Raw genomic sequence first — 23,276 nt, 5'->3', positions numbered from 1 at the left:
TTACAGGGACACAGCAATTTTGGGGTACCCAGAAAAACAAAGTCGAAGGTAAGCCTTCTTTACAGAAAAAAAGGCACCTGGTCTCCAGAAAACTCATTGGGAATATTTTCTTCGTCAAAAACGGACCTTTACACAAGATAACAATCCAACATGCTTTGAGATAATTTAATGAAATGTAATAGATGCATATGAAAGACTCTATAGATAATATTATAGAGATAAGTAGATATACTATAGAGTTAATAAAAAATAAATCACAAACTGGAACTTTGTACCATCCATGTATAAACTGGAAAACCAATTTGAATGACGAATGTGGTACCTACTCAAATCTTTCTTTCAGGAGCATTGAAAACTGAATTTCTTCATTTAGAATAGTTTCATTACCCACCTGATTTAGGCCATGTTAGTACAAGAACAGCAATCCCACTATGTTCACAGCTTTTAGTGTGTAAACCAGCATCTTACTTTTATTATGGCATCTGCCTTACATGAACGTTTCATTTTTACTCACTATGAGAGGCTAATTTCATCATAAAAGTTTTTCAATGAAGAAAGGCATTCCACTTCCAAATGATTCCAAGGACAAACCAGGCTTCTGGTTAACTTCCATTATAATCCTCGACAGTAACCGTTCTCAAGGGGACTCGGTGATCCCTGGCAGAGTTAGAAGTAATAGGACGTTCCAGACAGAGCTGATTGCCTGATTTTTTAAAAAATCACTAACTAGATAAAGAGGCCGTCTGATGCTATAAAACACCAGAGGCCTATATCCCCCTCACATCATCTAAAGACAGAGCCCAGGGTCTGGCTTCATCTCTTCCATGGCAGCTTCCAGGTTGCCCAGGGCCTGGTTGGTCTACCACCTCTGTTTTTCCCTCCAAGATGGGCATTTATTTAAGTCAGTTTCCACCACTATAAATAGTGTGGTTTTCAGGAGTGTCTAGGATTCCTCTAGGATATTCCTTATTGGGATTACTTGCTCTCCTGTCTTTAAAGGTCACTTGAATCCCAAAAGGTAGAATGAGAGCCATAGAAGAGAATTGTTCATTGTAACGTGCAACACGTAAATACTCTATCCCGAAGCTGGCTGAAAACCCAGGGAGGCCCACTGTTGGCACATTTAAAAGGCAAGTGTTCGTATGAATCCAGTTTATTGCCATCTCTGCCAGTGGAAGAGTCCTGAAGATCTGTAACAATGGATCAGAATGACCAGCTCGATCCCAGTCTGGCTCTGCTTTTGCTACTGCAGAGCCAATGTAGGAATTTAAAATCATGTCACTCCTCCCCTGAAAAAGTCTCCTATGATTTTAATTCAAAACATAAGAACATTCTTCTTATGTTCTGTCAAGCTAAATGCTATTTCAGCTATTTTAGAGGGCAGGGATATAGTCCTCTAGGCACTTTCCACCCCTTTATGATGCTCTTCCCAACCCCTAACAACCAAGCATAGAAAGAGAAAGTCGTGGGCATTTGGGGCAGTGATTTGGGATCAGCTGTTGAAGGGATAGCCTAAAGTACAAGGTGAGGATTTCAAAACAGCTGAAAGAGAAGTGGCCCAGTTCTTCATTGATCATATCGCTTCCTTCTTAAAGATAAGCCCAAGCATTCTTATTGCTCCAACACAGATCTCTCCAATCTGGCTTCCTGTTAATTGTTTTGTTTCTCTATTCTAATGAAAGATTCTGACAAAGAAAAAGCAGGTTTCTTTTTATGTGATGAATGATAGGACATCTAAATTCCTACTTAATGACAATCAATTTACCATATACTCAGGCAAATTAAAATGCCTTTAATTAGTTTTTACAAAGTAAAAGGGTAGCTTCATCCTTTATTTAGATAAAAACCGGCATTGCCTGACTAAACACATTCTCATCAAACAGAGAAGGTAATATGGGCTGACCTTCCAAGGATTCTCTCTTATTTTAATTCTTTATTTGCAGTTTTTAAAATAACTAATTTGCATAATAACACAACTCCCCCCCCCCAACAGTCCCTAATTGAAACATGGTTTTGATGAATCTGAAATAGAAACTCTCTCTTCTACAAAGCGGAACAAGAAAATCCTTGCAGAAGATGTAACACATTTCTCTTACTTTGTGTGTGGTAATGAACTCCCCAGTGGAAACCCACCCAAGCTGTGTTCATATGTAACACAGCTAAGTTAGTTCACGACAGTAAGGTGACTAAGGCTATAGATTTTACACTATGTGGACCAATCATCTCTCTGTTCTAAATCTGAGGACTGAATTAAAAACCACTGCTAGAGAGTGGACCAAGGTCCACCTATTGGCACAGAAGAATCCAAATAGACTCCAGATGGAAAAGCACAAATTAATTACTGCAACTAGAAGAAACAAACAAAACCCCGAGCATATGTCCTACTCAAACTCACAATGTCATCATATTCAAAGGGCTTCATTGTGTACACCTTGGATGATGCTCCAGGTTCACATCCTGGCACCTGGCAAATGAATGTGGACTTAAAGAATCCGAATAAATAAGAACTCTTGGATATTCTGAAAAATGATAATCATAGGCTCTTGTCTATATGTCTAGAGAAGTGCCACAAAGGACTCATCATAAGCCTTGAGAGACCCAAAAGAAAGTGATATAGTGTACATCCAATAAGCCCATTTTCTTACACTGCTAGGAACTAAAAGTAGCCCCTTCTGATGTGGAAATGGCTTTTATGTTTCCTATATAAAAGGTCTCAGTGAGACAGAATTTTTTAATGTAAAGAAAATATATGAGGAAAATAAGAAAAAATAAATTAATGAAAAATGTAAAACCAACTATAGGTCTCTTTTTAAAAAGTTAATTTTTAAAGCATAAGATCTATAAAACTAAGGAACGATTGGGCAAAGCATGTTCATTGAGTCAAACACGTCCCCTTATTCTGCGACCAAGACAACCAGGGCCGACTAGCTTTTTGTGTATCTGCCAAATTACAACCCCCTGCATCTTCCAGTTCATTCATATGAACTGAGCTCCGCAGGGAGCCTTGGGGTGGCCACACCTGTGGAAGCTTCCTGGGAAATCAAGGCAACCCGGGTCCCAAATACTGGTGGCTCCTCCTCCTCTTCTGGTTTAAAAAGTTAGGTAATCGACTCATCTTTGTATCTTCCTCTCCCTTTCATGAATCAGCTTGGCCACGCCCAGGACTACAGAAGACAGCCCCACCACTTACTCTCCATGGCGTGAAGATACTCCATGTGGATGGCCCCTGCGCCGGCAGTGGCTGCGGAGGGAAGGATGTCTGCATAGGGGCTGCGCTGGCCAGCTAACAAAGCCATCTGATGATAGTATTCTGCCGGGCTGACTCCAGCGTGGGGGGCTGGATGGAAGAGGAGACAAGGAAAACTTGGTTACCAGTTGAAAGTAGGCCAACAAGAAGCTTTTCTTGAGATATCCCAAAGTCCAGTCGCCACGCAGCCCACATCAGCCATTCCTTTCATGGTTCTTGCTAAGAAAAGTTCTTTAGTGCTTTCACTGAAGTCTGAAGTCTCCTAGATATCATTGATTTGAAAATAAAACTGAAGGAAAAGAAGAAGAACGATAAAATATATGATAACATTTTTTACGTTAATTTCAAGAAATCACCAAGAATTCAAAATAATTAAAATGTATATATGTACATGTATCTCCACGCTCATTCCCCTATTTTGTTCCCCAAAGTAAAAGTGTCATATCAAACCATTGTATGTTCACATTTATTTTTACACATTTCTTACAGTAGTAAACAACTTAGATAACTATGATGTCCTTCCTGACATACTTAAAATACCTCCCTAGGCTTTCTGGCAGGAGGGTCTGAGTCAGCTCTCAGGAGCTGGAGGACCCAGGGCCACTGTGGAAAAGGCAGCACAGCCCGGCTTTCAAAACACATGACTGGGCAGTGAACTGCAATTTTGTGTTCCATAATTTTAAAGCTCTTTTTTCTCTTTATTTCATTACAAAATCAAAAAGAAATATACCTATCAATCTGGAGCAATTTACCGGCAAGAGTCAGCTCTATAGGAGCGGGATAATGATTGGTTTCCACATGCCAATTTATGTGCCAAACTGCAGGGCGCTGTAGCAGTTCTGAGGGTGGTCTCCAGAGGCACTAAGATCTGGATGCAAATCCCAGCTCCACCTCCTAGGACTGCAGGAAGCTGCTGGGAGCAGTGAAGGCAATGGTGCATGGAAAGTGCTTAGCACATAGCATTCGATCAATAAAAGCCACTTTTATCATTACGATGCAGAAACACTGGCGTTCTAGCAATAGCTCTGTGTAGGCTTTACATTTGTGTCCATACACTTTTTTACTTTTTTATTGAAGTATAGTTGATTTACAATGTTGGGTTAGTTTCAGGTGTACAGCAAAGTGATTCATTTACACACACACACATATATATTCTTTTTCATATTCTTTTCCATTACAGGTATTACAAGATATTGACTATAGTTCCTTGTGCTATATAGTAGGTCCTTGCTGTTTATCTATTTTATACATAGTAGTGTGCATCTGTTAATCTCAAACTCCTAATTTATCCCTCCCACCGTTTTTCCCAAACCATATGTTTGTTTTCTATGTCTGTCTGTGAGTCTATTTCTGTCTTGTAAATAAGTTCATTTGTATTATTTTTTTTAGAGTCCACCTAAGATATCATATGAGATTTGTCTTTCTCTGTCTGACTTACTTCACTTAGTATGATCATCTCTAGGTCCATCCATGTTGCTGTAAATGGCATTATTTCATTCTTTTTTGTATGTGTCCACATACTTTTTACACATCATAAAGATAGAGAGATATATACAAAAATCATAGACCACAAAAGACAAATATTAGTGACTTGACTTTGGGTATTAATTGGACTCTTGAGCGCCAAGAAGAGGAAGTCAGAACAACCAATTAAAGAATGTCTTCTTCATACTCATCATCAAATACTAGGAAAGGAGATAACAAGATGCTTTAACTAGAGGTACCAACTGCAGCAGCCCCACTAAATCTCCAGAAGCCAGGTATCATTCCAAGCCCATTGTCAGCTGCTCTCCCTACCCTTCTCTCCCTCTGTTCTTATTAGTCACTTCTATGAACTCCCAAGTACTCCACAGAGGTGACTTTCCATTTTTCCCACTGGAAAACCAAATCCAAAGCACAATTAACTCCACTCTGACTCTTTTACAGTCTTATTTTTAAAGTGTCGGAATGGCAAAACCCCTTCATCAAGTATAGTCACTGCACTGAACAAGAGAGAAAAAAATGAGCCAGCAGCTATTGCCGGAGCACAGCTACTTGCACGAAGGAGCAGATATTTACTGAGAAACCCCAGGCATCTTCCACCTACTATCCCCACCATGCACAACCAGCCTCGGAAAGTGTTTGCGTAGAGAATGTGGACCGTGCAGAGTCAAAGGCTGCTCGGTGAGACAGAGCGCACAGTGTGTCTCTGTGCCCCGACACAGGCACCAGTGATATGTGGTTTGCTGCACAGAACTCATAATCCTCTACTTGTCGCCAATACAGCTTATGCCATCCTGGACCTTAACTCAAATTCTAGCGATTGTGGGCAAGTGAGATTGTATCTGTGTGCACAAAATGGGAAATATGCTTCCTGAACCAAAGGGACATTTTTAAAAATTTTTCCTGGAGTGTAGTTGATTTACAATGTTGTGTTATTTTCAGGTGTATAGCAAAGTGAATCAGTTATACATATTCACATAGCCACTCTTTTTTGAGATTCTCTTCCCATATAGGCCATTACAGAGTATTGAGTAGACTTCCCTGTGCTATACTGTAGGTCCCAAAGGAGCATTTATCACTGGACAGCTGTGGAATGCACAGCTCCAGTTTAAAAGAATCAGGTGACAAGAAATTAACTGGAAGGTTAACAGAATAACAGGAATTTGGTTCTTGGGAGCTTAAAATGAGCATGATGTATAAGAGAATTAAAGTCAAAGGTTGTTTCTTGTCCCAGTGCATCCCTCTTCCAGTGTTGGCTTGGCACAGTCAAGGACAGAAGGCACATACAACATGTTCTCTAAGATCTTGCTACTCAGAGCTTGGTCCCTGGACCAGCAGCACTGACATCACCTAGGAGCTTCGCAGAAGTGCAGAACCTCAGGCCCCACCTGGACCCACCCCACACAGAATCATATTTTATCACAATTCCCAGGTGATACCTCTGCACACCAGCGTTTGAAAAGTGCTGCTCCAATGGACACATCTGTATAAATGTGTCCTTCAGACATGCAGGACAGGAAAGTATTCATCAGAAGGTGAGCAAAATGTGCTGGTTACACATACACGATGTGGGAACGGCAACAGGGCCCGCGTACACGTATGCGGAGCCACAGAACAGAGCCGTGAGTAAGAGCAAGCATCTGGGCATCAGTGCAGTCTGGCCCTGTGTCCCACCTCTGCTACCTACTAGCCAATGAACCAGGCTGCAGACTCCTCGGCCCCTCCGCTCTTTGCTCTCCTCACCTGAAAACGGGGAGAATATCCCCACCCTCGTGGAGGTGTTATAACGCTGACATGAAAGCATGCAACCGCAGCACTTAGCACGGCGCCTGGCACACGGGACTCAAGAAGCACCAGTTACTCTATATCACATCCGAGGAGAGGCATGATGTGTAGAAGCAGAATAGGCTGGTCTGAGACTCACCATCTGTGGGGCTCAGCCCGCGGGCGGCGGAGATCATGGAGAGGGACGGGCTGCTGTGTAGGGACCGGATGTAGTCCATGTAGGGGTTGATGTAGGGATGCGGAGGGCTGAAGGGGGACTCAGAAGCTGCAGCGGGGTTCCGATGCGGGGAGATCCTGATGAAGGGCAGGTCGGAATACGTGGGGCTACTAGATAAGGCAGAAGGCCTAGGTAAAAAGAAAAGCAGAAATGAGCGGCACGCATGAGACCCAGAGATCTGTAGGCAGAGGCTGTCTGTGAAAGAAAATAAGATTTCAAGGCATCTTGGAAAAAGTATCAGGCATTTACATTTCCAGTACTAGGAACTTAAAATCATCACGCTGACACAATGCAGGTAGAATACTACTATACAATTACTTGGGCAAAGAAAACTGACCTTTGAGAAACTTCCTGGCACCTGAAATATAGGAAAATAAAACCTTTGGTTTTCTTCATGAGAAGAAATTGTAAACAGGCATCTGAGTAGTTGTTGAGTAAAGTAGTTGCTGCGATTCTATCTTCCATTTGACCTGAATGTTAAGTTCACCACTGAATTTATCTCTCACCATCGTGATACTGCATGAAAGCAAGCAAGCAAGCAAGCAAGCAAGCGAGAAAGAAAGAAAGAAAGAAAGAAAGAAAGAAAGAAAGAAAGAAAGAAAGAAAGAAAGAGAAAGAAAGAAAGCGAGAGAGAGGAAGGAAGGGAGGAAGGAAGGAAGGAAGGAAGGAAGGATGGAGGGAAGGAAGAAAAAGGAGGGAGGAGAGAAGGAAGGAAAGAAAGATTTCTCTGGTCTGGAAGTCTGAGCATGCACATGGCAGAGTTGCCCACAAATAAGTAAAGAGACTAATGGCAAAAGTTTGTAAGAAATATGAAACTGACACTGTATATACCAGCGCTCCAGCTTCAGTGCGCTGGGTCTTGTAGCTGTGAGTATAACCAGTTTCAGGGATCTGGGTTTCCCTGTTTTGAAGGCAGCCCCCCCTCTCCACGAGACAGCACTGGGAGGCAGCTTTCTCTCATACTCGTTTTGCATGTGGCTTCCTGATCAGCCACTTTCAGTGAACAATCAGTAATGAAGTGCTCCTGGGGTTAGAAAGTGGGAACAGATCAGGGTTTTGATCAAACTCATGCCTTAGTTATAACGGGCAAAGGTAGAATGTAAGCTTTTGGCTGATGAAAATAAATTCTAAGGCACACGCTGCTGCTACCATACCCCACCCGCTCCGGGGGAATCCCTCCCCAGAGCCACCCTAAGCCCTGGGGACAGACGTTTCTAGAACGGCCAGCCTGTGAACACCCCCCTCGTCGCCCCCCTCGCCGCCCTGTTCCTCCTCTAACAGAAAACGTTTTGTGTGGATAATCCAGTGAAGAGGCTCCGACAGGCTAAACACTTGTACTTTCCCTTTCTTCATTCACAGAGAATATGGCCATAAAAAGGCGAGGCTGTGATAGAGAGGGATGTACTGAGAACTGCAAACTCCTCTTGTGGCGCTGGCTTTAGGAGTGAAAGGAAAGGGAGGAGAAACACAATTTCTCATCCCACCTCCCAGGCAAACGCACACAGCCGGGCTCTGGCCTCCAGCCCTGTCAGAACAGAATCCTGGGAGAAGCCACTCATTCAAGTGCTCGGAGAAGGCACGGAATTAAACGAACCCAAAGCTCAGATCATGAATTTTCTCTCAGTAGAAAATCAAACAGGTTAAAATACACAGGAGGAGAGGATTTTCTTACTTGCTCCTTCTTACCTTTTTTTTCATTTTGAACTTTAAAAAAATGAGGCTTTTTATGTGTTCTTCAGCTGCCACTTTTAGTGAAATGAAAATCCAGAGTTTTCTAAATTTACATGTGGGCAGAGTGAGAAGTCACCACCTGAAAATAGCTATTTCTTTTCCAAACAGCTTGAGCAGAAATGAGTAAAAATTCCTTGTTCTTAAATAGAAATTGGCAAGACCTATTAGTCTATCCTATTTTAGCTCTTCACTACAAAATAAGTTAGCTGTGTCATTGGTTAAATCTGAAGCTCCATTTAGACCTGTCGTTACCTCAGGGCACACCAGACGCTCAAATTCATTCATTCATTTTCTACCGGAAAGGAAAATCAATCCTTCCAATCCGATTCAAAAGTGATTATTACAAAATACAGGCTCACTTGTAGATTTATGATGAGAGACAGGTGCCGCAGAAATGCAGAAAAGCAGACATTTCAAGAGATCCATGAAATGATACCTCCTAGACAAGCTTTTCTTAGAATCCATGAGAAACTCAGTCTGTACACAATGAACTAAAAATCAGTGGGGGCAATGACATTGCTTATTGGTTTTTTCATTAGGCAAAAAATCGGAACCTGTAATTTTTCCTCAAATTCTAGAATTGAGAATGGTAGTAAGAATATTCCTAGAAGCCTAGATTCCATTGAAGAATTATGGATGGAAAAAAATCAGCACTTAGAACAACATGAAGGTTACAGATGTCGGGCTGGGGGCTGGGGGGCGGGCGGGTAGGTCACCAGTCCCAAAGAAGCAGGGAAGCCAGGAGATGGCCGATGCTTTTCCCTCCTCACAAATCTGTGGGTGTCTGATGTCTGCCCTCCCCCTTCACTTTCACTTGACCTGTTCTTACAGGAAGACTGAAGATAACCATTCCGTGAGCAAGGAACCAAGATCTGGGCACACCTTCCCCAGCATGAACACCCAGGCTCCACCCTCCCTTCCACACCAGTGAGGAGCAACAGCGGAGAAGAGGGCTGGTCCCTCCAGGATCTGGAGATGAAGTCAGGAAGCTCCACGCACTCTGGTGAACGTCATACCCGTGGATGTCCCTCCCCCCCAGAGATGATGCTGGGAAGATAAGGAGTCACCTATTTCTCAGTGAGATGGTGGGACATGCTTTCAGACAAGAATGCAGCTATGGAAGCTGCAAGGTGTCAGCTGCCCTAAAGAAAAGAACCGTCTAGTAGTCAAAGGCCAGCCACCCCCAGGATGCAATGGGAAATGTTTAATGAGGGTTATTCAGGGACGGGTTATCAGGCATTTTGGGGACAGCTGAGTCAGACCATCAGAGCAGTGGTATGATGGGAGGGCTCAGGGCTGAAGGGAAACTGATGGGAATGGGACAGCAGCTGTGTGACCTTGGCTGTGATACCCACCCACTCTTTATCCTAAATAACCCAATGCGGAGGATACCTACCTCTTGAGGGTCTTGGCAAGTGAATATAACTAAAACCTCATGTAGCGAGCCTAGAATCTAATAAATGCTCAATACATACATACATACATACTTACATCACAAATTATACTAATATATTCCATTCCTCATATATACACATATACAATAGAGACAGATATGTATATATGTACATATATACTCACACACATAAACACACACACGCGTATTAGGGATGGCAAATAGAGCACACTGTGATTTTCTTTTCTTTTTTTAAAATTAATTAATTAATGTATTTATTTATTTGGTTGCACTGGGTCTTAGTTGCAGCAGGTGGGCTCCTCAGTTGTGGCTCATGGGGTTTTTAGTCACGGCACATGGGCTCCTGAGTTGCGGCATGAGAACTCTTAGTTGAGGCATGCATGTGGGATCTAGTTCCCCGATCAGGGATCGAACCCAGGCCCCCTGCATTGGGAGCTCAGAGTCTTAACCACAGCACCACCAGGGAAGTCCCCACACTGTGATTTTCAAACACAAATATTGGAACCCCTTCTTCAAAGAAAAGCTTATGGTGGAAACACACCTGTCTGTTTTCTTCCCCAACCTGACAACATCCTGGGAGCATCTGCTTGGATTTCCCAGAACCCTCTACTCAAAAACCATAAAACCACACAAGGTGGCTAAGAACATAAACTCAGTTATCATTGAACGCAAGAGCTTTGAAGGAACGGGACTTGAACTCAGGCTCATTCCTGGCTCCGTCACTGAGGTGTGTTTCCTTATAGGTCAGATGGAACAGTGACAGCTCTCCGCCAGGGCTGCTGTCCCCTCCAGCACTAGGGACTCAGCAAATGCTGGTGGCCGCTCATGTTCCTGGTGGTTGTCAAAACCATCCAACAAAACTTTTTCGCGTGTCCACTTTTTTCAACTCAGCAAACAAATGTCCACATGGCAAGACTTTTGGAGCCTGGTGTCCCTATGTCCTCACTGTTCAATTGCTCACTGAAAGCGGATGACTTATTCATTCTGTCTCCACAACAGGCTCTTGTGAGTTGGGCTAGCATGCTATTTCTCTAGCACTGAAGCCTGACAACAATGGGTTTCTAAGTCATCAAAGCTGAGCCCCCAGCGTTGAACGACAATGGTCCCAGCACCACCTGACGTGGATGTAAATATGTACAAACTACAGTTTTTCAGTACAGCTGCCTTTAACATTACCTAACAGAGTCAATTCCAAATTCTTGGCATCTAGATCATTGGTCAGTTGTTTTGTTTTTAACTATAAAGCAAATCTGAGAGGGAAGGTTAGGCTTCTTAAATATAATAGGCAAACATGTATTCACCGCAGTACAAAAGGCCCAGTCAAGATGATGACCAGGGGGGTGGGAAGTGTGGGAAAGGCAGTCACCTAATTTTCCATATAAATGACATATATCATTTCATGAACTATCCTAAAGCTGACCTGGTAAATATCTGTCAAGCTTGCTGAGAATCTTCATTTGTGGATTACGGGAGCACCAGGAAAAAAATTATAGGTGTCACTTTCCTGGTTTATATTTTTAGTAGAGACACACAGAGATTGAATTGAAGATTACTGTTGGCCTCCATGACTCTCTCTGCCTTTGTAGCTTTCTGTTCTCGCTCTGTTCTGAGGCTGTACGTGGCTCCGCGGTTGGAAGACACACACAAAACCATGGAGGAAAAAAAAAAAAACAACAAACAAACATTCCGGGAAGAACACTGAAATTTAGAACTGCTCCAAGAACAGCAATCATATGCTATTTATCTTGTAGCCAAAGAGTATAGAAATAGGCCTGTGACTCCTCAAAACTAAATCCTATAATGGCTGTCTAGGAAAAAGATGCCCACGCTGTAAAGGGTTGTCTGGGTGGCCAGAACACCACTGAGGGGAGGAGGTGCTTCCATGACCTCTGCATCTTGGCTCATGTATTTAAGACCTCAGCCTGCCCACCCAAGGATAACTTCCCCTATACTGCTTCCACCTCTCTGTCTTCCCAAGGTCATGAAGACCCAATGCGTGGCTACCATTTTGTTTCCAAATTACCCAATGGATAAATGAAGTATAGCTTCAGACAAGAAAGCAGGTGGGGATTATTTTTATGTTCTCCCCAAAGACAATAAAGCAATATAAAGTTTGTGTTTGTGGAAATAATTTAACTTCAGATTGATTCTTCTATAAGGTCATGAAAATAGATTACAATGAAAAGAGTAGAGGATTCTTATTAGAGCCTTTTAAACATTATACTATGATAAACTTAAAAACACAAAACACGTATTGCAGAGAATAACTGTGGACTTCTTAGTTAGAATGAAATATCATTATATAATCTAATCTGTTACTGCCTTTTCATCTATCTTATTGGGTTACTAAAATGCCAAGATTAAAATCACAGTATTTCATCACTTGCATGACCCAGTATGAGAGCATTAAACAAGGTTTATAGGCTGGATTATTACAATTTGCTTTCATGTTGCTTGGAACCCTGGAAATGTACACAACCCCCTTGCATTTGGGGGCATGTACGAGAGCTTCAACTACCAGAAGACTGAAATATTGGGTTTTTTTCCTATGTTGCAAGTTCATTTTCTGTTTGTGTTCTTTCCATAAAAAGTACACATTCTTCATATTCAAGTAGTGCCTTAACCAGAAAAGGAAGGGGGGTCACCCTTTATAATGTATTTTTAACCAACTAATTAATTACTCAATAAGCACAGTTTTAATAAACCAAAATTTGTAATAAAAAATGTTGCTTTCCAGACAGCAACAGAAACAAATAACTAACATATCCAAGGCTGATATACCAGACACCGTTGGAAATTTGCATAGTCCTGACTTGGTGTGTTCCTCTATTCAAGGTGAGTTTTCAGATAAACTCTGCCCCAGAAATATCATGTGCTCCTGCAATGGACACATGGTTATGCCGGTTACTTTCTACTTGCCTGCCTTCACCCCAGAACCACTGCATGCCCCGTGGTCTGAATCAACAGGCTCACTTTCCCTTTGGATTCCACGAAGGAGATGCACTGGCAGGAGCTGGCAGGGGAGGGGAGAGAAGTCGGGGTATTAATTCCCCTCATTGCCTTTCACTAGCTACAGTTCTGCTGGTGGCATTCCTCCCTCCAAAGCCCCCACTCCCCAAGTGTGACCCCTCTCCTTTGGCTCCAGCCCTCACTGACCACCTCCCTCCATTTGTACCTTCAGGCTGGGGCTGGTAACCTCTTCAAACTTTTGCTAGTCCTGGGGCCTTTACTATCACTTTCCAAGCCCTTAATCTTGTCCACACCTCTGTAAATATCCACTCCATGAAACTGCCAGGACCCTAGCTGATAAGATGGTTCAGTTTCAAATCTCATTTTCATCATCTCTGCAGCTAAAGAATATTTCCCATGAATTTTTAACTGACTTAGGCCTTTTACAAATTTACCATACTGGATTTCAATTTTTAAAAACTACGTGTATAACCACACAGATGAATATTTCAATGAGATGTTCATTCGATATACATTTTATTGAAAATACATTTACTAAGAATCCATTATGATTTCAGCACTTTGGGAGATTTCAAGAAACATAATATATGGTGATTTGGTCCCTGCTCTTAAAGAGATTATAGTCAAATGGGGGGGGGAGAGGCACACACGCATAAAGTGTATATAGAACCAGTATTATTCGATGAGTCAAAATGCATCAGCAGGAGCCTTTCAGGATGCAGCCTCATTATGTAACATATGCAACATGAACTGGACTACCAAGAGTAGATGAGATCTGGATAGGAGTAGCCACTGAAGGTGAAAGTACATCACTTAATGTACATATTAATGTTAAGGTGCTGAATATTTTCTTATATGGAGAATTCATGGGCTGTGGTTGATTTCTTTAACCAAAAAAAAAAAAAAGAAAAGAAAAAGAGAGAGAAATATTTGTTTTAATGGGGAAACATCATTTCAAGGGATTTGAGAATGACCTTCTTATTTTTATTTCCTATTTATGTCTAATTATAAAAGGAATTTATATCCATGAGTTGGAAAGTTGAGACTATTTTTAAAAAAAATAGTCGTTCCCTATATTCAAGCTATTCAAATCTAACCAACGTCAATATTTTAGCCTATATGTGCCCAGTAGTTTTTCAGGCAAACTATTTTTTAAATTTTAATTTGCAGATGACACAAACAGATGGAGGGATATACCATGTTCCTGGATTGGAAGAATCAACATCGTGAAAATGACTGTACTACCCAAAGCAATTTACAGATTTAATGCAATCCCGATCAGATTACCAATGGCATTTTTCACAGAACTAGAGCAAGAAATCTTACAATTTGTATGGAAACGCAAAAGACCCCGAATAGCCAAAGCAATCTTGAGAAGGAAAAATGGAGTTGGTGGAATCAGGCTTCCTGACTTCAAACTATACTACAAGGCCATAGTGATCAAGACAGTATGGTACTGGCACAAAAATAGAAAGGAAGATCAATGGAACAGAATAGAGAACTCAGAAGTAAGCCCAAACACATATGGGCACCTTATCTTTGACAAAGGAGGCACGAGTATACAATGGAAAAAAGACAGCCTCTTCAATAAGTGGTGCTGGGAAAATTGGACAGCAACATGTCAAAGAATGAAATTAGAACACTTCCTAACACCATACACAAAAATAAACTCCAAATGGATTAAAGACCTACATATAAGGCCAGACACTATCAAACTCCTAGAGGAAAACATAGGCAGAACACTCTTTGACATACATCAAAGCAACATCCTTTTTGACCCACCTCCTAGAATCATGGAAATAAAATCAAGAATAAACGAATGGGACCTCATGAAACTTAAAAGCTTTTGCACAGCAAAAGAAACCATAAACAAGACTAAAAGGCAACCCTCAGAATGGGAAAAAATAATTGCCTATGAAACAACGGACAAAGGATTAACCTCCAAAATATACAAGCAGCTCATGCAGCTTCATACCAAAAAAGCAAATAACCCAATCCACAAATGGGCAGAAGACCTAAATAGACATTTCTCCAAAGAAGACATACAGATGGCCAACAAACACATGAAAAGATGCTCAACATCACTCATCATCAGAGAAATGCAAGTCAAAGCCACAATGAGGTATCACCTCACACCAATCAGAATGGCCATCATCACAAAGTCTGGAAACAACAAATGTTGGAGAGGGTGTGGAGAAAAGGGAACTCTCCTGCACTGTTGGTGGGACTGTAAGTTGGTACAGCCACTATGGAAAACAATTTGGAGGTTCCTTAAAAAACTACAAATAGAACTACCATATGATCCAGTAATCCCACTCCTGGGCATATACCCAAAGAAAACCATAATCCCAAAAGAAACTTGTACCATAATGTTTATTGCAGCACTCTTTACAATAGCCAGGACATGGAAGCAACCTAAATGCCCATCAACAAATGAATGGATACAGAAGATGTGGCATATATATACAATGGAATATTACTCAGCTATAAAAAGGGATGAGATGGAGCTATATGTAATGAGGTGGATAGAACTACAATCTGTCATACAGAGTGAAGTAAGTCAGAAAGAGAAAGACAAATATTGTATGCTAACTCACATATACGGAATCTAAAAATGGTACTGATGAACTCAGTGACAAGAACAGGGAAGCAGATACAGGGAATGGACTGGAGAACTCGAGGTATGGGAGGGGGCGGGGGGTGAAGGGGAAACTGAGAAGAAGCGGGAGAGTAGTACAGACATATATATACTACCAACTGTAAAATAGTCAGTGGGAAGTTGTTGTATAACAAAGGGAGTCCAACTCGAGGATGGAAGATGCCTTAGAGGACTGGGGCAGGGAGGGTGGGGGGGACTCGAGGGGGGGGCGTCAAGGAAGGGAGGGAATATGGGGATATGTGTATAAAAACAGTTGATTGAACCTGGTGTACCCCCCAAAAAAATAAAATAAAATGGATAACCAACAAGAAAAAAAAAAAAAAAAAAAAATTTTAATTTGCTATGCAAATTAAAGCCATAATGAGTTATCATTAAAAACCCACTAGAATGTTATTATAAGATATTGAATATGGTTCCCTGTGCTATACAATAAATCCTTACTGCTTATCTGTTTTATGTATAGTAGTTTATATCTATTAATCCCATACTCGTACTTTATCCCTCCTCCCCTTTCCCCTTTGGTAACTGCAAGTTTGTTTTCTATGTCTGTGAGTCTGTTTCTGTTTTATATATGGATTCACTCGTATTATTTCTTAGATTCCACATATAAGTGATATCATATAGTATTTATCTATCTATGACTTAATCAGAAAAAGATATACTTGTATATCGATAATTGAATCACATTGCTGTATACCTGAAACTAACACGTTGTAAATCAACTATATTTAATTAATTAGAAAAAACCCCACTAGAATGGCTAAAATTAAAAAGACTGACAGCACCAAGTGTTGATAAGGATTTGGAGCAACAGGAACTCTCAAACAATCTGAGTGTAAGGTGGCTTGACCTCATTAGATAACAACTGGCCATTATCTACTGGAACAGACTTACACCCTATGATCCAGCAATTCCTCTCCTTGGTGTGCACCCTACAATATTGTATACACATGTGCCACAATATATTAGAATATTCAGAGAAGCATTATTCATTCATGTTAAAATTGGAAACAACCAAATACCTATCAATAGTAGAAGGCATAAATAATTCATACAGTGGAATAGTGAACAGCTATGAAAATGACCAAACTATAATGTGGAAAAATCTCATAAACATGATGTTAAAGAGCAGAAACCTGGTACAAAAGTACATAATATACTGTATTATCCCATTTATATAAAGTTCAATAACAGAGAAACCTAAACTTCAGTGCTGGATGGTCAGGATAATGTTTACCTTTGGGTAGGTTGTTGCGGGGGAGGGGGTGCCCAGGGAGGCCTTCTGGATACCAATGATTATTCTATTTCTGGACTTGGTTAGTGGTTAGAAGCTTTCACTCTGTGATAACTCATAATAATTCATTGAGCTGTATGTGTATATTTTGTGTACTTTTCTGTGTGTGTACTATTTATTACCAATTTTAAGAATACATGCATTTTATATGCGTCAATTATAAAAATATTTTCCACAGTGATTTCAACCCTTCCCATCAAGTTCAGAAAATGAAACAGGTAACGCACTTGTATTTTTCAAAAATTTAAAAGTATTGCTTAAAAAATACCATAAATAATAACATTCACCACTATTAAACAAAGATAGCCTAGTGGACACATTAGTCTCCATTCAAAGTAAACTATGGAAGATAGGCTTCTGCACATTCATTGTGAGGGAGGAAAGGTCCAGCAAAGCCAATCAAAAGGAGAAGTCAAGCAAATATTCATAATACACGTCAGTCATGTCCTTTGACCACTGGAACAATGTTATGTTCTATACAGGAGCAATGCAATTGTTTATGGCTAAAAGTGATATTATCCCTTCCTGAGAAGATTGCAAAAAAATAATTTGCTAAAGTTGGTCTCCACTCTGTACTGTAAATACAACTCTATGCTAATAGATTAGGACTTCAAGGTCAGGAAAAGAGTCAAAAAATGTAAAAGAAAGTCCATTCAAGCAACTACAATGTGCAATGCACTGTTATTAACAAGAGTTCTTAAGCATATTATTGGTTCAAATAAGCACTTGGATATAAATGACCACATCTCATAGCGTGGGGCTTCCTGTGCCAACTCACCCTTGTATAAAGAAAGTGCCTCTAACACTTTAGAAACAAGGGCAGGGAGGAGAAAAGCAACCGATAGACAGTAGCCCTGATCCACATGGCAGCTGACAAATCTGTTTCTAAATAACCTGTCATCAGTTTTGAATATTTTAATTCCATTTATGCAGAGTGTATCTAAAATTACTATTTTTAGCAGCCCTTTTTTTTGCCAATTGGAGTCCAAATATTCCACACAAAGGGACCCCTCTTTTTGCAATGCACAATAAAGATATCTTTTTTCTTCTTCCCCCAATAACAATAGAGTTTGTGAGAAAAAACAAAATCAGTAAAAAAAATTACTATTATGTAATTTTTAGAAAAACTAGTTACTAACATAATCAGTATGTAACATTTTAATGTACATAATGTATGTTTTATATATTATATATAATTAAAGTACATATAAGGACTAGTTATTAGAAAAACCAATATTTGCATCTTCCTTTACAAAGTCCACAAGGATACCACCTTGCTGAGGAAACAGCTGTGGCTGCAGGAGAGAGAAGTCCAGCTATGATGCTTTCCTAACCTGATGCCTGGAAGATGGGGAGATGGAGAGCTGGTCTCAGTGTTCAGATTCTGGGACAGGTGATGGGGCCCTGTTTCCTAAAGCACTTCCCAACTATTTTGTGGTAACAAAGCGCACACACTGTTTTTTGTCTCTTTCTTCCCTAGGATAGTAAGTTGTTCCCGTTTTCCTTTGGATGCCCTGTCTTCCTCCAGTGGGGCAGGCCACCAGGAAGGCCAATCCAGCCAGGCCCACAGGACCAGGGGGCTGTCCTGTCTCAGCCTCCTCCTCCTTTTCTCCCTGTAGTAGGGACAGTGCCTTTAGTCAATCAGCTGTTCTGTACCGTCGCAGTGGCAAGCTCTCAGCCTCAGATTTAGTGCTGGGTAAACTAGATTGTTAAAAGTCTGCTTTGCTCCGAGGCTCTTTAGGCCTAGATGGAAAAGCAGAGCTGTACTATTTAATGTTTAATAAGAAAGTATACACAAAGCATTTAGTCTGGGACCTGTCGCGTGGTAAGTTCTCAGCAAATGTTGGCCCCTACAACCAACACGGTCATTCCTACTTCTGCTGTTGCTACCAGAGCTCTGGGTGGTCAAGGGCAAAGCCATGCTTCTTTCATTATATACTTGTGCATCCCTTTCCTCTGTTCTGGAGCCGGCATGGGTTCAGCTCACCTGACACACTTGGTGTCATCTAGGAAGGCCCTCCCTGACCTCTGCCGAAAAAGCAAAGAGATTAGACTTTACCTGACCTTAGCAAAACAAATGGGATTTTTTTTCTGAAAGTAAATTCAAGGGCATGATTATTCTGTAGTTTTCGTTCAAAAGCTTCATTGCCACGAAGAAAGAAAACACAGGAGTGCAGGGATGAAGATTTCCAAGTCTGATTTCTCTGATATTCCTGCCAACTTTCCACTCATTCTAATAGATCTGAATTTTTTGGAATTTGATGAATTACTAATACCCCCGAAACAGCAGGCCACATTGCAAACTAACGTTCTTTTCCAAGAAGAAAACACACTGCAAAATAGAAAGATGTCAAAACACAAGAGTGTGGAGTGACCAAGGACTGAGTCTCAAGAACTAACGGCATCTAGAAAATCCCTAGGTCCTAAGCCATTTGTTCCTCAATGTTACCTTTCTGATAACGTAGAATTCTATCAACCATGACACCCTTTGGTAGGAACTTATGGATTTGAGCCAAGATACCCACCAGGTGTAAGGAAAAAGGACAGTAAAGTAGTAACCAAGATTCAATTAGAACTGCTGATTTAATTAACTCAACAAACAAGCCTGTGTTTGTATCATTTACCTGGAAATTTCTCCCATTTAAGGTCAACAGATACTTAAAACATCTCAAGAGCCCCAAACCAGGATCTGTTATTTAAGTGAGAAGACTCCCAGCAGGAGGCTTCAGATACTGGGTGGAAATAATTCATTAGAAACAGGAAGTTAGGTTCCACAGTTTAATCCTTGCTTCATGGTGAGTCCTCTTACAGGTCGTGTGGAGGACATTTCTAACAAAGTCAGGGTGCATCTGGAATTCTGAGCCAGGGAGAGATGAGCCTTCTGTTTTAATTATTTTGTAAACATTACTCCAAGAACCAGCTCAAATAAATCCTTTATCAACAGCAGCCTGGCACGTTGAGCTTAGGTGTGCCTTTCTGGAGCTGGTGTGGACTTTTTCTCTGGGACCGTCATCAAGATAATCCTTGTAATTATCATGATGACTGTTAACTATGGACTAGAGTGTTTTCTGGGTTGTCTCTTATGATCCTTGGCAAGATGCATCTGACTCACACTTTCTCTCAAGCTTTAAATCATCCCTATTTTAAGTGATAACAGGGATGTCCATCAGGGAACTATTATTATCTAGATAGCTCTCCTCCAGAAGAAAATCCCCCAGGTTTGCTAGGGGCCTCTAACTTAGAAAAGATGAAAATCAGAGGCCCTTTTAAAGTGCCAAGCTCCTTAGATTTAGCTGGAATTAGATCCTGTAAGACTCTACTTCATGTTGATTAAGACTTTATATCCCAGGCACACTTGGCAATATTCTAGGCTTTTAACCCTTCTGAGGGTGTCAAACTTTTCCAAAACAAGTTAAATACGAAAGGAGTCTATCTAATGATCTAATGTCCTGGGGGAACAATTTGTCTATATTATTCCATAGAAAAGAAGCATTAAGCTCTACATAAGGAGACAGCAATGTCCTTAGGGTTCTTGTCACCATGGCTTCAGGTACATGGAATAACATCATGAGAGGCTGAAGATGCATCTGGCCACTGGAAAGGGAACCACACAGCCTCTTGCTGCACTCTGTTCTTCCCAATGAAAGCAAGTCTCCTGATACCACAAGTAAGGATGGATTGAACTGACTGGGAATGTCCACAGGATGTGTGGAAATTACCTGTTAAGATCACCCTCGGAGAACCTGCATGGGACCACAACTTTCTGAAAACAGGTTTTGGGGCTTTACTTTTCTCATCTGTAAAATGTGAGGATTTGGATGAGATGATCTCCACTCCACCCACCAGGGTTAATGTGTCTTTTGGTTCTAAAATCCAATGTTTTCTATGACTCAAACCATTTGCTCCCGGCTGCCTTTGATCAGCTTTGACAATTCATGTTACAAAGTCTGTAACTTGAATAAAGTTGAGTTTGAACATTTAGCGATACTTCACTTGTCTCATTTTCCTTCTTTGCTCCTTCCTTTTTTCATTTTTAAAACAGTTTTATTGAAACATAGTCCATTTACCATGTTGTATTAGTAACATGTGTACAGCAAAGTGATTCAGTGATACATATACATAAATCCATTCTTTTTCAGATTCTTTTCCCATAGAGGTTATTACAGAGTATTGAGTAGAGTTCCCTGTGCTACACAGTAGCTTCTTGTTGATGACCTATTTTATATATGCTGCTGTGTATATGTTAATCCCAAACTCCTAATTTACCCCCCCCCCCCCGCTCCCCTCTGGTCACCATAGGTTTGTTTTCTATGTCTTTTGCCCCCTCTTTTGAATGTCATCGCCATCATCACTGTGACTGATGTCCCCCCGCCCCCAGCCACTCTCGTCTACAACTTTGATATTTCTCCCTGGAGAAATGAAAGGGTCTGGCTTTATGCTGATTGGATTTGGATGGCGACGATGAGTAAAAAGTGGGACCACGTAGCCACGCAGACGGTTCGGTGCGGAGCCTCAGCTTAAACCCTAAAGGAGCTTTTACCGGTGAGTTCACGGCTATGAGATGTTTTTATATTAACAACACTTTCCCAGCCAGGTTGGTGCATTTTATCTTTATTCTTTCAAATCCTGAAATTGCTTGGATAACAGAGAGGGTTTTTATATTATACACACACACCCACACTCACACACACAGACACACACACACACACACACACACTTCTAAAAGCAGCCTGAACTTTTAGGGGAAATTGAAGAGGCTTTGTGTCAAGTACAGCTAAATCCAGCCTTTCCATATCAAACCTCTGCTAGAAAATTACTGTGCAGATGATAAGGCAGAAAGATATAATAAAAAGTGACTCTACTCAATTTACACTGCAATATTGGTATGACTGAATATTTCTCATTCAGGTGCCTGATAAAATCGCTAAACTGTATTGCAGATAAATAAAGGAGGCTTCTGTCAAGAATAAACACCATTAATCATGAAGTCTTACCCTCTGAGAGCCTGTGCTATGCATCTGCGTAAATACACCAAACACAACCAGCAGGCAACACACGCTTCCCTGCTTTACACTCTTTCAGGCTAAAGTTGGCCTCCCTTTTCATTCTGTATGATTCAGGCAGCAAGAGCATTTTGAAAACACTCTCTTTACATTTTAACTTTACAGTCTGCCACTAGGTCCTTTATTACCACATTGAGGAAAAACTGGCTGGATTCTTGCGGGGAGGGGAAAAACTCTTGACGATGAAATAATTTTTTTGTTGATTACAAACCTACACACTCAAGATACATATGATCTATACTGTATTTCATCAAACCTAAGATGCTATTGATCTAAAGACCCAACATTATTTTAGGAACCATAACAGGGACAGTTCTTCCTCATCACTTTCAATTCTTACTTATTAAAAGGGCTCTTTCGGGCTTACTCAGACACAGATTTTGTCATTTATCACTGTAGTACTTGCACAAAAAGGAAAACCTAAGGCAAAGTCATTTTATTAAGAGATACTTGTTGCTGTACGTGTTCAGATACCTGAAACTAACAAGATACAATAAAAAATAAAAATTTAAAAAGAAGATACCTGGAACTTCCTCATGACTGCCACCTCACCAAGAGCGGTTGTAAAATACAACAGATTGTAAGATACATTCCAATTTCAGAGATGTTAAAAGGTGAAGAAAGGGACTTTCCTGGTGGCTCAGTGGTTAAGAATCTGTCTGCCAATTCAGGGGACAGGGGTTGGAGCCCTGGTCCGGGAAGATCCCACATGCCTCGGAGCAACTAAGCCTGTGTGCCACAACTACTGAGCCTGCATGCCACAACTTCTGAAGCCCGTGCACCGCAAGGAAGAGTAGCCCTTGCTCACCACAACTAGAGAAAGCCCTGTGCACAGTAAATAAATAAATTTAATTTTAAAAAAAGGAGAAGAAAGGATGTACACCTTATAACAGATGGCTTAAATATGATGTTAGACACGTGTTTGGTCATTCTGCCATTTGTCAAATCCCTATGATATGCCAGAGACTGTGTTACATGCTATTTGCTTTTTCGTTGAATTCTTGATATCAAATGGTATTGAATAATGAAACTGGGCTTAGACAGAGTAGGTAATCTGACAGTAAACACCTGAGCTGGATTCAAATCAAGTCTACGATTTTAAACACAAAGGAAAACTACTCCAAGACAAATACAAATGTATGCATCTATGCTGAAATGCACTTATATTTTCACATTATTGAGGCTTCTAATCAAACAGGACAGTATGGTTTTCCAGTGACCTTTTACTCCAAAGGGAATCGATTTGAAGGACATTCACATATCCACGTGGCATGCATGGTGCCCAGTGGCCCTCTGCACTGGTGGCCCCCCTGGGGCCATGTAAGGCGTCGCTAGAGAGTGTGGGGAAAAATGCAGCGAGTACAACCAGCGTTTGTGAAAGACTCTCCTGGCAGATCTTCAGAGCAGAAAAGAG

General features: G+C 41.0%; 1 protein-coding gene across 3 annotated transcripts in view; it reads right to left on the bottom strand.

Moving 5' to 3' along the window:
• The window catches only part of GLI3 (GLI family zinc finger 3), a 289,281-nt gene that overhangs the window by 86,880 nt on the left and 179,125 nt on the right, over positions 1 to 23,276 (bottom strand). For all 3 annotated transcript variants that reach the window (XM_057731922.1, XM_057731920.1, XM_057731923.1), the window contains exons 5-6: positions 6,654 to 6,859; positions 3,191 to 3,337 (exon numbers count right to left, since the gene is read on the bottom strand). In XM_057731922.1, coding sequence (XP_057587905.1) covers positions 3,191 to 3,337; positions 6,654 to 6,859 — 353 coding nt within the window. The remainder of the gene's footprint in view (positions 1 to 3,190; positions 3,338 to 6,653; positions 6,860 to 23,276) is intronic.

This window comes from Hippopotamus amphibius, chromosome 4 (assembly GCF_030028045.1).
Source record: "Hippopotamus amphibius kiboko isolate mHipAmp2 chromosome 4, mHipAmp2.hap2, whole genome shotgun sequence".
In the NCBI taxonomy this organism is placed as follows: Eukaryota; Metazoa; Chordata; class Mammalia; order Artiodactyla; family Hippopotamidae; genus Hippopotamus; species Hippopotamus amphibius.
This window is presented reverse-complemented; position numbering and strand designations above follow the sequence as displayed.